This window comes from Phaseolus vulgaris, chromosome 11, assembly GCF_051622355.1.
Source record: "Phaseolus vulgaris cultivar YP4 chromosome 11, ASM5162235v1, whole genome shotgun sequence".
In the NCBI taxonomy this organism is placed as follows: Eukaryota; Viridiplantae; Streptophyta; class Magnoliopsida; order Fabales; family Fabaceae; genus Phaseolus; species Phaseolus vulgaris.
The window spans coordinates 47,998,321-48,012,081 of NC_143508.1; the positions used below are offsets into that span (position 1 = coordinate 47,998,321).

General features: G+C 24.9%; 1 protein-coding gene across 1 annotated transcript; it reads left to right on the forward strand.

Moving 5' to 3' along the window:
• The first annotated feature begins 11,001 nt into the window (after nt 1–11,001).
• Nucleotides 11,002–13,456, forward strand: LOC137809163 (uncharacterized). Its single transcript, XM_068610300.2, has 2 exons — nt 11,002–11,166; nt 12,944–13,456. Exons 1-2 carry the CDS (start codon nt 11,002–11,004, stop codon nt 13,454–13,456), a joined length of 678 nt encoding a protein of 225 aa, XP_068466401.2.
• The last annotated feature ends 305 nt before the right edge of the window (nt 13,457–13,761 follow it).

A 13,761-nucleotide genomic window follows, 5' to 3' on the forward strand; every position in this document is an offset into this window, starting at 1 on the left:
ATATTGATTTTTTTTAATAGAGGTTATAATAATATTCATTAAGACACGCGTGTACCGAAATTTTTTGAACCCTGATAACTCTCAACGATTTTTTATTGAAACGCATAAAACTATCATATTTTCTTTTTCAGTTTCTTGTGTTTTTTACACACTTCCACAATTTCGTTTCAAAAAGGTGACTTCTTGTTCAAGCCCTAAAAATTCTCCATCTCTCAAATGAAGCTATAATATATATATTATTTTTCAATTTCTTATGTTTTTTACACACTTCCGTAGTTTCGTTTCGGAGGAGTCATAATGGATTCTTGCTCAAGCCCTAGAAAATCTTCATCTCAATTGAAGCTCCGTCTCAAAATATTATTCCTAACACATTCTTGTTAATAAATTGAATTTTTAGGGCTTGAATAAGAAGCTCCATCTCAAACCCTAGAAAATTCTTCATCTCAAAATGATTAGTTAGTGGATATATAAGTACGGAAGAAAATAAAAAACTAGTTGATATTTTAGTGTATGATGGTGTTTTCAACAAAGTTATATGTAAATAACTTCTCATTCATTATGTAACATGACTAAATAAGTAACTTGAATTTTACTAGTATTAATGTTTCTGACTCTTAAAATCAAACTCAATTAAAATTAAATTATGTGTCTTTTTCTCTCTCCATTTTTTTCTCTCCTTTGTCACAATTGTGCATATTAATTCTTAACGCATGATAGTGAAACAAAACCAGCAATTCAATCTTAATTCTTATACGGTTATGAACCAATTAGTCTTAAACAAAAGAGCAAAAAATATTTATAAGAGAAACAATCTTAAACAAGCTTATCTCAAAATAGTTGTCAATTTAAATGTCATGTTGTTTTGGAGTTTGTAAAAAGTATCAATATACATCCTACAATGATCATTCATAAAGACTCATAAGTGATTGGTAAGTAGTTCACATTTTAAAAAATAAATTTGTTGTATTTGAATATATCAAAATAAAGATTCGAGTTAATTACTCTACATGTTCCAAAACAAGTAAAATGTTCTTCATCCTCAAAAAGGAGTCAATTAAATTATCAATCTCTTTAAATATAAATTATTAGATTTTCATGTTTCAGAAAATTTGTGTACCTACTTACTTTTCAATATCTTGAAAGATAATTAAATCTAATTATTTCAAGGATTTGCACTCAGAGTCAGTAGACAATGAGTCAACTATAAATAAACACAAATGATAATAAATACAACACTACTAAAAAATAATTAAATAAAAACTAATTTTAGAGACAAGAAATAATTTTTTATTATATTGACTAAATTAGATATTATTTTAGATACTTAAAAAAATTATTAGTATCTATATAATTAGCTACCAAAGTTTTAACTACCAATTATTTAGATTCTAAAGTTGGTAGTAAAACCTTGATAGTTAATTAGATACTAATTTAGAAACTATTTATCAATAATAGAATAATTTAGATATTAATAAATTTTTTAGTCTCTAAAATAGTATTTAATTTAGTTAATATAACAACTAACTATTTTTTTTAATAACCTTCGATGGAGGATGAATTGTTCGTGGGATATGATTTTTGATAGATAAAATATCTTATTATTGAATGAATGTCCTTTGACATTCAAGTGAGAAAATAAATAAATGAAAGTTAGTAGCTAAAAATTTGGTAATTAATTAGATACCAATTTAAAAATTATTTATTAATAATAAAAATTATTTTTAGATACTAATAATTATTTTTATCTCTAAAATAATATCTAATTTAATTAATATAGTAATTAATTACTTTTTTTCTCTAAAATTAATTTTTATTTAATGATTTTTTTTTATCCTCGACGTGGTAAACAAAGGTATCAACCAAACTTCCATATCCACTAATTAATCATTTACATCTCAACATTTTTATAAGGAAGTCATAATTCATAGTTCATAGATTTATGCACTCCAACCAACATTTAATAATTCCTAATTTATAGTTTCATAAATATTTTTTTTGTCTTTTGTTAAGTTTTATTAACACCTGAATTCTTAACACACGTTACCAATTTAGATTATTTGGCTTTTTTTTTTATAAGTTAAGTAGTGAAATTGATACTTGATGTCATGCCATCCACTTGAACTTAACTAACTTTGTAATAACTTTAAGTTCCTAACTAAACTTTGTTATTTTATTCATGTTATTTAAGTTTAACCCTTACTTACCTACCCTTCTATAACAAGAAACGTTGTAAAATTAAATTAATGAAATATATATAGAGATTTTCTCTTCTTACGAAAAAATCAAATATGTCACATCTAATAAAATTACTATTAATCAATTATAGCATAATAAATATAGTCAATATAAATAACACCTTTTATATCACTTACTATCGATATCATGATAAGAATAGAGAAGAAAGAAAAAAAATATTAATAATTAACGTATGTACAAGAACAGTGAAACACAAAATATTAAAAAGACAAGACAAATACCGTATATTCCAAAAGAAGATCGATGTTAACTGTCTAACCTAAAGTTGACCGTCTAATACGGAATAGATAATCTAATACTGAATATACCCTGTTCTCTAATCATGTGTAAAGTGTCTAAAAATTAAGTAGACATTGATTGTCTAATCCTAATTAAATCATCTAACACAACATTAGAACATAATATCTAGCTTATTTAATTTAACACAAACCATCTAATACAAATTGTCTAACCCAAAACATAAAGTTAAAGATTTTATTCATATTATTTAAGTTTAACCCTTACTCGCATACCTTTTTATTACAAGAAACATTAGTGCAAAAAAGCCCAATTACGACATCAAATATACATCGGTTTTATTGTCAAACGTTATCATCGAAATGCGGTGACATTTTTGAAATTAAAACGCGTGAATAAACAACGTTTCCTCACATAATTGTCGTTTATTCCCATGTGGGAGAATAAACGACAGTTTCACTCCACAACCACTGTTTATTCGTGTGAATTATATAACGATTTTAGTAAAATCGTTGTATATTCGCATATGCTTAGGTATAAACGACGATTTTACCTAAGAACAATTGTTTATACCACCATTTTTTACCCTAAAATAGGGCGCTCCACTTACCCTTTTCATTCTCGTTCTTGATATTTCATCTTCTTCGCGACTTCCTTCCTCTTCACTGCACTCACTGTTGCATTCTTCCTCTTTCTTTGTAAGTACTCACTGTTGCATTCTTCCTCTTTCTTTGTAAGTTCACACTCATTGCTTTTTTCAGTTCATTAATGGTTCTCATTAATGGTTCATTTTGGTACTGTTTTTTGCTGCAGTTTTGGTGTTGTTTTGGTGTTGGTTTTATGATGTACAAATGCTGGTTTTCTACTGCAGTTTTGGTACTGTTTTTAGCTGGTTTTATGCTGTATAAATGTTGGTTTATGCTGCAATTTTGGTTTATGCTGCAATTTTGGTGCTGGTTTGGTGTTGTTTTGATGTTGTTTTTGTTGCAGTTAAAGTGCTTTTGATGTTCTTTTTGGAGCCTAGGCACTGATGTTTTTAGGTTTAGTAGCAAGGTGTTAAGCATAGTTTGTTTGAGTGTGTATCCTTGTTCTTTGAGGATGTTTGTAGTCATTTGTTATGTAGATGATCTTTTTAGTTTAATGTTCTTTTTTATTATGTTAAAACAAGAGCCAAAGGAACCTAAATCTTTATGCTTGTTATTCTGTAACTTTCTTTGTATAAGGGTTGAGACACCCCTAAAGTGTTCCCCTTTAATTCATGTGTCTATTGTTGATAAAAAAAATAAAAATTAATGGTTCTCATGGCATTCCGTTCAAGTGCCTTCGTTGTCTCACTACCACCACCGTCGATGCTGCCACCACTGTTTTGCCTGCGTTCTTTTGTTGTCGCTGTCCTTCACCACCATCGCTACTGCAGCAGGTTTTTTTTCTTTTTAAATACATTTTTTAGTATTTATATGAATTCGTATAATTTAGTATTTATTATAAATTTGTATATTTTAGTATTTATGTTAATTTTTATTATTATTAATTTATATTATGTTAATTGTTAGGTTATAATTATTAATTTGTTAGATTATAATTAGAATAATATTATTTAGTATTTATAATTAATTTAATGATTTTTAATTAGATTTTGTAATTACATTATAAATAATTTATTGATTTTTAATTAATATTCTTTATTCAGTTGTTTGTATGATTGAATTTGTTAATTTTATCAAAATATCAATATTAACTTTTAATTTATATTGAATTGTAGTGTAATAAACAACCGAGAGGCTATGAGTGTGGTTACTACTTATGCAATGGATGATTAACATTGTAAGACTAGACATTCAAAAAGATTGGGAGCAGGTAATAATATTTAAATTATTCTTTATAATTCTTTAAAGTATATGTATCTTAACACTAATTTGAACCTTATTTTGTAATGCAGTTCTTTATGGATGAGCAACCACTGCCTTTGGATGCCCTAGATTATGTGAGAAATGTTTGGGCCACATATTTCCTTAATTACTATAACTATAGGATAGCTAATGAATATATATATATATATATATATATATATATATATATATAATTTGCTTCTTTGAATGAATGTGTCTAAATTTATGTTTCTGGTTGGTTGGGTTTTTAAATGAACAAGTTAATTAAGAAAGAAAAATGCATAAAACAAAATGTACTAAAAAAATGTCCATAATTTATACCTCTCAGGAAAGGGGTATAAACGACAATTATGGTTATAACCGTCATTTATACATCAACCATATTCACTTTTTTGAGCTGTGTCAGGGAAGGGTATGAGATGAACGACGTAATTACCATAACCATCGTTTATATCCTTCCTGACACTCTGTATATCTATATTTGATTTTTTTTATACATTACAGTTGTAAGAAACCATCATCCACATGTGACTTATAAACGACGGTTGAAGAATCGTTGTCTATATCCCAATAGTATAGAACCCGAGCTGATAGACCACAGTCGCACAACCGTTGTCTAAATGCGTCATTGACCATTCTACATTAGTGAGATGCTGTAAAACTTAATTAATAAAATAAAAATAGAAATTTTCTTAAAATTCTTACGAAAAAATCACATACGGCACATCTAATAAAAATTATTTTTCATCAACTATAGCACTATAAATACACTTTATATAAATAACACTTTTTTATGTCCTCTGTACACATAACCCATATAAAAACAGTATTTCACGTCATATTTTTTATATTAATTACGAACAACTGATGTAAATAAAGTTAAGAAAAAATATTACCTCTTAATTTTACTTCAGTATTTTAATTGTTATGTAAAATGATATTGATAAAATTACGTTTAATTTAACCCAGGAATCAAGTGAAATATAAATAAATATATATCATGTACAATTTTGAAAACTATTTTACAGAACTGTTAGTTTTGAGTGATCCAAAGCTGCAAACCTAAAAATACATGCACTAAATCCTGTTCATGACAAGTAAGAAACAGAATTATTACATGAAAGTTCATCTTCTTGTTGTGGCAAAGAGGCTAAGATTTCTGCTCTGATGTTTCCAAAAGACAGAACCAACTGAATTTATCTCTTGTCCTTCATTCCAAATGGAGTGCATGGAATTTTACATTTATCTCAGGTTGTTCTACCTTATGTTGGTAATCATTGGTCGAAAATATTCATTAAGATATGCTTCCTGAATTGGCACAGAAAGAATCTCTTCTGTTAATGCCATGAAAGGTACCTTTGCCAACGATGTTCAGCTCTCATCCTTGCTTGGCCCAGCAGAAGATGTAAGACTGTGTTGGGAACACACGACAAATGTAATTATGATCAGAATAAATACATTAAATGTAAATATATATGAAAAATAAAGTTGGAATTATATGAATTTATTTCAAGGGTTCGAGGTTTCATTTATCTATAGATATATGCTTAAATTATATCAAATTCATATATTGGAAATGATTTTTTTTCCTGCAAACTACAATTTCAGTCATCACTACAAGAAAATCATGAAATAGAAACCAATTTTTAGAGACCAAAATAATTAGTTGCAATAGTAACTAAATTAGAGATCATTTTAAAAACTAAAAAAAAATGATTTATAAATTAGTTTCTATTATTGTTAAATAGTTTATAGATTGATATCTAATTAGCTACCAAGATTTTAACTACCAATTATTTAGTTTCTAAATTTGGTCTCTAAAACCTTGGTTGCTAATTAGATATCAATTTAGAAACTATTTAACAATAATATAAACTAATTTAGAAACCAAAATTTTGTTTAGTTTCTAAAATATCTCTAATTTAGTTACTATTGCAACTAATTATTTTGGTCTCTAAAAATTGGTTTCTATTTCATGATTTTCTTGTAGTGCATATTTAAATATTTAAAGTTTATTTTTTACACTACAAGAAAATTAGTAAATAAAAACTAATTTTAGTGACAAAAGATAATTAGTTACTATATTAACTAAATTAAATACGGTTTTAGACATTAAAAAGTTATTGGTATCTAAAGTGGTTTTTTATTATCAATAAATAATTTTTAAATTGGTATGTAATTAATTACAAGGTTTTAGCTAACAACCAGTTTATAAATTTTATTAATAATAATAATTATTTACTTTAAATCCTAATAATTTATTTAAATTTTAAAAATTATCTAATTTAATTAATATATTTTTATTTAATGATTTTTTATAATGTAAGATGATGTGGTTGTTTATAAATTTTATTAATAATAATAATAATTTACTTTAAATACTAATAATTTATTTAATTTCTAAAAAGTATCTAATTTAATTAATATATTTTTATTTAATGATTTTTTATAATATAAGATGACGTGGTTGTTTATAAATTTTATTATTAATAATAATTATTTCCTTTAAATACTAATAATTTATTTAATTTCTAAAAAGTATCTAATTTAATTAATATATTTTTATTTAATGATTTTTTTTATAATGTAAGATGATATTAAAAATTTATTAGGACTAGTGCATCATCTACTATTAAACATCCTTTATGCTCAAACATTTGTCTTATAAAATAATTTTGTAAAATTAAATTAAATTTGAAATCTACTTTTTAAAATGAATAAAAATAAGTAAAAAATGTAAAATAATACAATACATTTCATTTTTTGAAGTTGTTTTTTCTGTTATCAAGTATTTTATTATGTTTTCATCTTTGCTCACTTACACCACAAAAAAAGACTAATTAATATTTGGTCTAATTTTATCCATGTTTGAGTTTACAAAGAGAAGTCCCCTAATTTTGGTTTAGTTCTAGTTGAGAACAAATAGAAATAAGAGACAGTTCCAAGTTTACATGTAATAAATATTTTGTTTCTTCCTTTTCTTTCTCTCTTAAATCATAGTTAAATAGAGAAATCTTTAAAAATTTGACAGCTAAAAATTGGATAAAGTAAAATAAGTTTAAAGGATATTTAAACGATTAATTATAGTAATTATAGTACCCAAAATCAAAAGGAATTAAATGAATGGGTTTGAATTCTAAATTACTCAAATATTGCACGTTTAATATTCTTTTTCATATTTGAAAAACCTAAATTTGAGGCTTCAAATACCAATACAACTAAGTACTTAAAAGCATCCATTGTTACACTATTTCATGCAATAAATGCTTGCATTACTTGTCTGCCATACATATTTTCCAAATTTTCACTTCTCTTTCAACTATTTCCCTTCTCATTAATGGAGAACCACTATTACATAATTCAACAACCAATAAAAAACTATGTTAAAAAATCAACAAACCGACATAATTTAATTCTAACTCAACCTTATAAAATCGATTCATAAAATGAGATTTATACTCATTTATATTTTATAAAAGGTAATAATCTCTACTTGATCATATATCATGTCGAGACTACCAACTCCTGTATGTATATATTTATGGGTGGTCCGATAGTGACGTGACTCGATAACGAGTGATCTATTAGTCTAAACATTAATTCTTATACTTTCACAAAACTGATTGATAAGATGACATTTACCCTCACTTATGTACTACGAGAAATAATGAGAAATCTTGATATGTAGTCGACATATTAATTTGAAAAGAATTATTAACAACATTTAACAGAAAAAAAATATTTAGGTATAGATATATTATATTATCTCCAATGGTGGATGATTAAAAAAAAAAATGACATCATTGAAGAAATTTTATATGATGAATCCAGCTTTCTTAACTTAAACAATTTTTTTTTCCAATAAATAGTTCCTTCCAAGTAAAAAAACCCAATTCTCAAATAAAGTCAACATTTTTTTAATTTAAATTTATTTAAAACATAATTAAATAAAAAATAGTATAAAAAATATAAATTTTTGGAAATTTCTTAAAATTCTTTACTATTGTAACAAAATTGATAATTATTACACAAATTACTATCATAAAAAAGGAATTAAAAATAATTATTGTAAGAAATCTCTATTAGAGATTCTCTAACATTAAATAATATTTTAACTTAATTTTATTTTTATTATTTATTTATTTCCATTATTAATTAAAAATTCAACTGAGTATTTTAATTTAAGAAATAATAATATTACCATTTTCCATCCATTCAATAGTAAATTTATTATTAATAAATAGATATTCACGGTTTTAATTTATACGTAATAAAATTTATAATTAATACATAATGATAATTTATAAAATTAAAGACATTTATTTCATCCTATAAAATCATCATATTGTTACATTTTTTAAATTAAAAAATAAACTTTAAAATTTCATGTTTGTATTTTAAAATTACGAAACTTGATTCAACAAAATAAGTCATAAGAAAAAGTTGTTATAACCTATTCTTTTTATTATTAATTTACTTTTTACAACTGTATTAATTTTGACCTTTTAAAGTCTATATATTTTAGTATTATATAACAAAACTAAATTTTAAAAGGAAAACATCAAATAAGTTTTATACTTTTATAGAATAACAGTTGTAATATTTTTTTTTTCCTTTTCTAAAATAGTTTCATTAATAAACATTTGAAAAATTTAAGAGGTAAAACTAAAAATATGTATTGTATTCAAAAGATGAAAGTCATTTAATTAATATTTATTTTTATATGTAATTCAAATAATAAATAAAATATTTTAAATGCCTTTTAATAAGTGCCTTTAAGATATTCTATAATAAGAGTACTTATTAAATACATATTAATTTTTTTTTCATTTTAATATATACAGCATACATTTCTAAAGTTTAATTTGTTAAAGAAAGATAGTAGCAAGAATATTTTTGTTTCTTTTTTTTAGCACGCTTTTTATTTAATAATTAAAATGTATTAAAAGCTATACAATAGAAAGGGGTTCGATAAATAATTAAATTTTAGAAAATATTTAATGTCATTAAATATATAATTAATTAAATCATAGAATCATTTAAGCATTTATTATATATAATTTTTTTAGTATTTCAAAATTTTCATTAATTTTATCATGTGATAAATGTTATCCTTTAAACTGATTCATCTGATGTGAAAAATGTTATCCTTTAAATTGATTCATCTGGTTATGAATATTTTGTTTGATTTGGAAGTGTTTCCTTCTTTTTTTAATTTGATGATATTTCAACTTTCTTCTTCTTATTACACAGAAAACTAATAATTAATAAAGAATACAATTTATTTTGAATTGTAAATAAATTTAATTTTAACCATAAAATCATTATTTAATATTATTAATATTATAATCATTGAGTTTGACTTTCGATATTTGATTGATTTTGATTAAAAAAATATTATGAGTAAATTTTTTACAATGATGACATAAAAGATTTATACCAAGAGATCGATATTCAAAATATGAACAAGATTTATATAAATTTTTAAAATTGATCTAAATTGTAATTTGTTTATTGTACACTAAAAACTCATATTTTATGTTGTTTTAATTTTGATTATAATATTTTATTTGAATGTTGTAGTCTTAGATTATATGACATAAGAAAAAAAAAGTGTGAACTCTGTTAATTTTATTCTAACATGCAAATTATTTTGTGTATGCTAAACTATGTGTTTAATTGAGTTCTACACTATTCAACTTTTTGTAAATTATTTATTTAAAATTAATAATGTGATATTATTTGTTGAATTAATGTTTTGAGTGATTTTACTTCAGTGGTAAAAAAACTAGAGGCCAACCAAATATTTTAGTTGTAAAAAAATAATTAGAAACGGATTAAAATGTTAAATATTGTCTTAAAATTCCCATCTTTAATCCACTCTCTTCAACTACAAAACTCAAATTTAAGGAAACAAGGGTAATAGTTTTTCTCAAAGATTGAATATAAATTTGAATAACTACACTTACATTTTAAAACAAACCAAACATTAATTTAATCAATCAATATTATAATTAATCCCATCAATTAGATATTTTAAATAGTTTTAGTATATATTAATTTATTCCCTTAAATTCTACTACAATAATATAACGTATATAATATCATTCTTAAAAGCGAAAGAATTTTGAGCCAAGAGATTAAATACATAATCTTCTACAATTTATAACACATTTAATGTCAACTTTGAATAATGCAGAAAATACAAGGAATTTGAAATAATTGAGGATCCAAATATTACTACTATAAAGAATATGGACTAATTAATACTTATAATCGGAACAAGTTTTAAATGCCCCCTAAAATAATTTTAAAATCTAAACTAGCAGCATTTATATATTTTATTTATAGGAATAAATAAAGTCATTGTACACATTAATATAAATGAATTTGATTACATTTATTTATTATTTAATGAATATCAAAATCTTCTTGATCCATATTTTTTTTTATTTTCCCTCCAAGGATAATTAAGAATATTATGTATTTTTGAATTTTCTTCAACCTATCTATATATAAATGACGTTAGCATGCTCTATAAAAAAAACACAAACCACCATTAGAACACTCTCTGTCTTTGTTCTCTGCAGATCAAGAAGAAGAGGAAACATAAACATCAATGGATTCTGAAACAAACTCTTCATTGGGTTCAAAGAGTGAGAAATCAAGAACTATGATTACTTATGACTTCTTTGGTGGGTCATCATCATCTTCTCTACAACTCCAGGAATTGGATCTCGACTTCCATGTGCCCTCTGGCTGGAAGAGACACCTAGACCTTAAGGTATGTAGAACCCTTCATTTGTTTTATTACATTAAAAGATATAAATTTTATTCATGTTCCCATTTTAAGTCTTAAGATATTTTGAGCCTGATGGATCAGGTATTGAACATGTTGGTTTTTGTCACTTTGTGTATAAAGGTTGGGATACTCCTGAAGTGTCTGTATAAGGGTTGGAACATCCCTAAAGTGTCTGTATAAGGGTTAGGACACTCCTGAAGTGTTTCATTTCATTTTATTTATTCTTTACTTTGAAAAACAAAATAGATAGATAGGGTTAACTATCTTGATTGGTGTGTTGATCCGTTCACTTTGTTTTTTATGATAAAAAATATTTGATAATTTGTTAGTTTGAGTAGTTTAGTTGGATGATAGTGTTCTTTTATGTGTCTTTGTTGGTTTTGAGTTGATAGGTTATAACAAGTTTACAAGTTTTTCTTTTGAGTAGATATAAAATTTATTTATGTTCCCCTTTTTTAAGTCTTATATATTACAACCTTAGAAAATATTTTGGAGCCTATAGGTGTTTGTTGGACTTATCAGACTACCCGCTATCAGGCCGGACCACCCATAATATGTTATCCCACACACGAGCTGTCACTCTCGTGAGAGTGGTGTGTTGGAGATCCCACATCAACTAGATATTAAAACATTTCATGATATATAAGTGAGTGCAAACCTCATCTCATGAGTTGATTTTATGGAGTTAAGTTAGTCTTAAAATCCACTTCGTAATAGTAAATATATTTTTTTTAAAGTGTTAAATATATAATAAATTAATTTTTTTTATCTGTATACTAATTTATATATGTAAAAAAAAATTGGGAGGCTAAGACCCTTCAAATACTAAGTTCCGCCATTGTTGAGGTTAGTTTCTTAAATTTTTTAAATTTATTTCTTTTTGAATTTTTGAAGTTTTTTACACAGTGCTTTATGAAAAAGCAGTTTGAATATCAAGGTTAAAAGGAGAAGAATTTGAAAAAAAAAATTACTTTGTTTTGGAGGGAGTTTAATGTGTTTTCAGAAGTTTGAATGTCAATATAATTGAAATAGTGTCAATATTTAATATGCACATATATTTTTGATAAAATTTGAATTTGAATTTATCTTGTGTATGCGCATTACATATTATGTCTGCAATCTGTTTATGGGGAAAAAAACAGAATGTTAACAATGATTTCTTAATAAAAACTCACTCTATTAATATGATACAAGGTGTGTGGTATAGAATATCATAATTATCTTTTGAAATATTTTTCTATAATTTTTTAAAGTTTTAATTATGTTTTTAGTTTCTCAATTTTGAAACCAATTCAAAATTTATAAGGGGAGTTATTTTTTTTAATAATTTGAGAAAAAAAAAATTTTACCTCCAATTTTTTTCTAAAATTTTAGAGGTAAACAAACTTTTTTTTTTCTAAAAATAATTAGAGTGCCATTTTGTTTTGCTCTCTTTGAGTTCTTAGTGGAAAAGAAAATTGGAATTCGTTTTCTGTGTCATGGTTATCTTCATTCATTCGTATTTTGCTTCATGATGATTATAATTTTTTTCATCCTTATGTGAAATTTTTATTTAGGTGATTTTTTTTCCGAATTTAAATAAGAGCGAAGATTAAAAAGTTAAGTTTCATGTATAAATGTTAGATCATTCGTAAAATAATTTATATTTATTTATTTTTTATTATCGATAAAAAATGATTTTTTTTTTTCATACTATCTAAACTATTTTTGGTGATGGAAAAATTGTTATTTGTTAATGATGATCATAGTGAAATTGCAGTCAGGGAAAGTGTACATTGAAAGATGCAATTCTTCAGTGCCTGAACACAAATCCCAAATGAACCAAGTGGATCCAAAGCTTCAAGACTTGAATTCTCCTCCTCCTTCAACCAAAGTTTCTTTCAACCCTTTCAATGGAACAAGCTTGGATTTGAAATTGGCCTCACATTCATTGCCATCAAGCAACTATCAAAGTGTGTGCACCATTGACAAGGTGAAATCAGCTCTTGAAAGAGTAGAGAAAAAGGAAACAAAGAAGAGGGCTTCACCCTTAAATTCATCATACTTCTATTCCCCATCTGTTTCCTATTCCTCTTCATCTTCTTCGGTTAGAGACACTCAAGAGGAAGAACATGAACATGAAGAGAAGTTGTCTTCACCACTTGCTGCTGGGTGCCCTGGTTGCTTATCATATGTGATCATAATGAAGCACAATCCCAAATGCCCTATGTGTAACCATGTTATTCCTTTTCCATTGAAGAAGAAACTTAAGATTGATCTCAATACACCTTAAGATTGGTGCCAATTAGTGATATATGTAGTATGTACTATGTCCTTCAATTTTGAATCAGTTACTCACCCTGTTTATTGTGATTATAATGTTTACATTAATGTGTTTTAGATACTTATATTCAAATTTCAATTCTTTTCTATATATACAAATATTTAATATAACGAGCAAAAAGTCAAAAGTGATTATAATAATAGCATGTACATAATAATATTTTTTTTTTATTTTGTTATCAACAATAAAGAATATATACAAAAGAATCACTTTAGGGATGATTCAATCCTTATACAAAAAGATAAGAAAGACCT

Coding starts and splice junctions, on each gene's coding strand:
- LOC137809163 (XM_068610300.2), top strand. CDS start 11,002: ATGGATTCTGAAACAAACTCTTCATTGGGTTCAAAGAGTGAGAAATCA. Junction 11,167..12,943: donor AGAGACACCTAGACCTTAAG/GTATGTAGAACC, acceptor GTGAAATTGCAG/TCAGGGAAAGTGTACATTGA.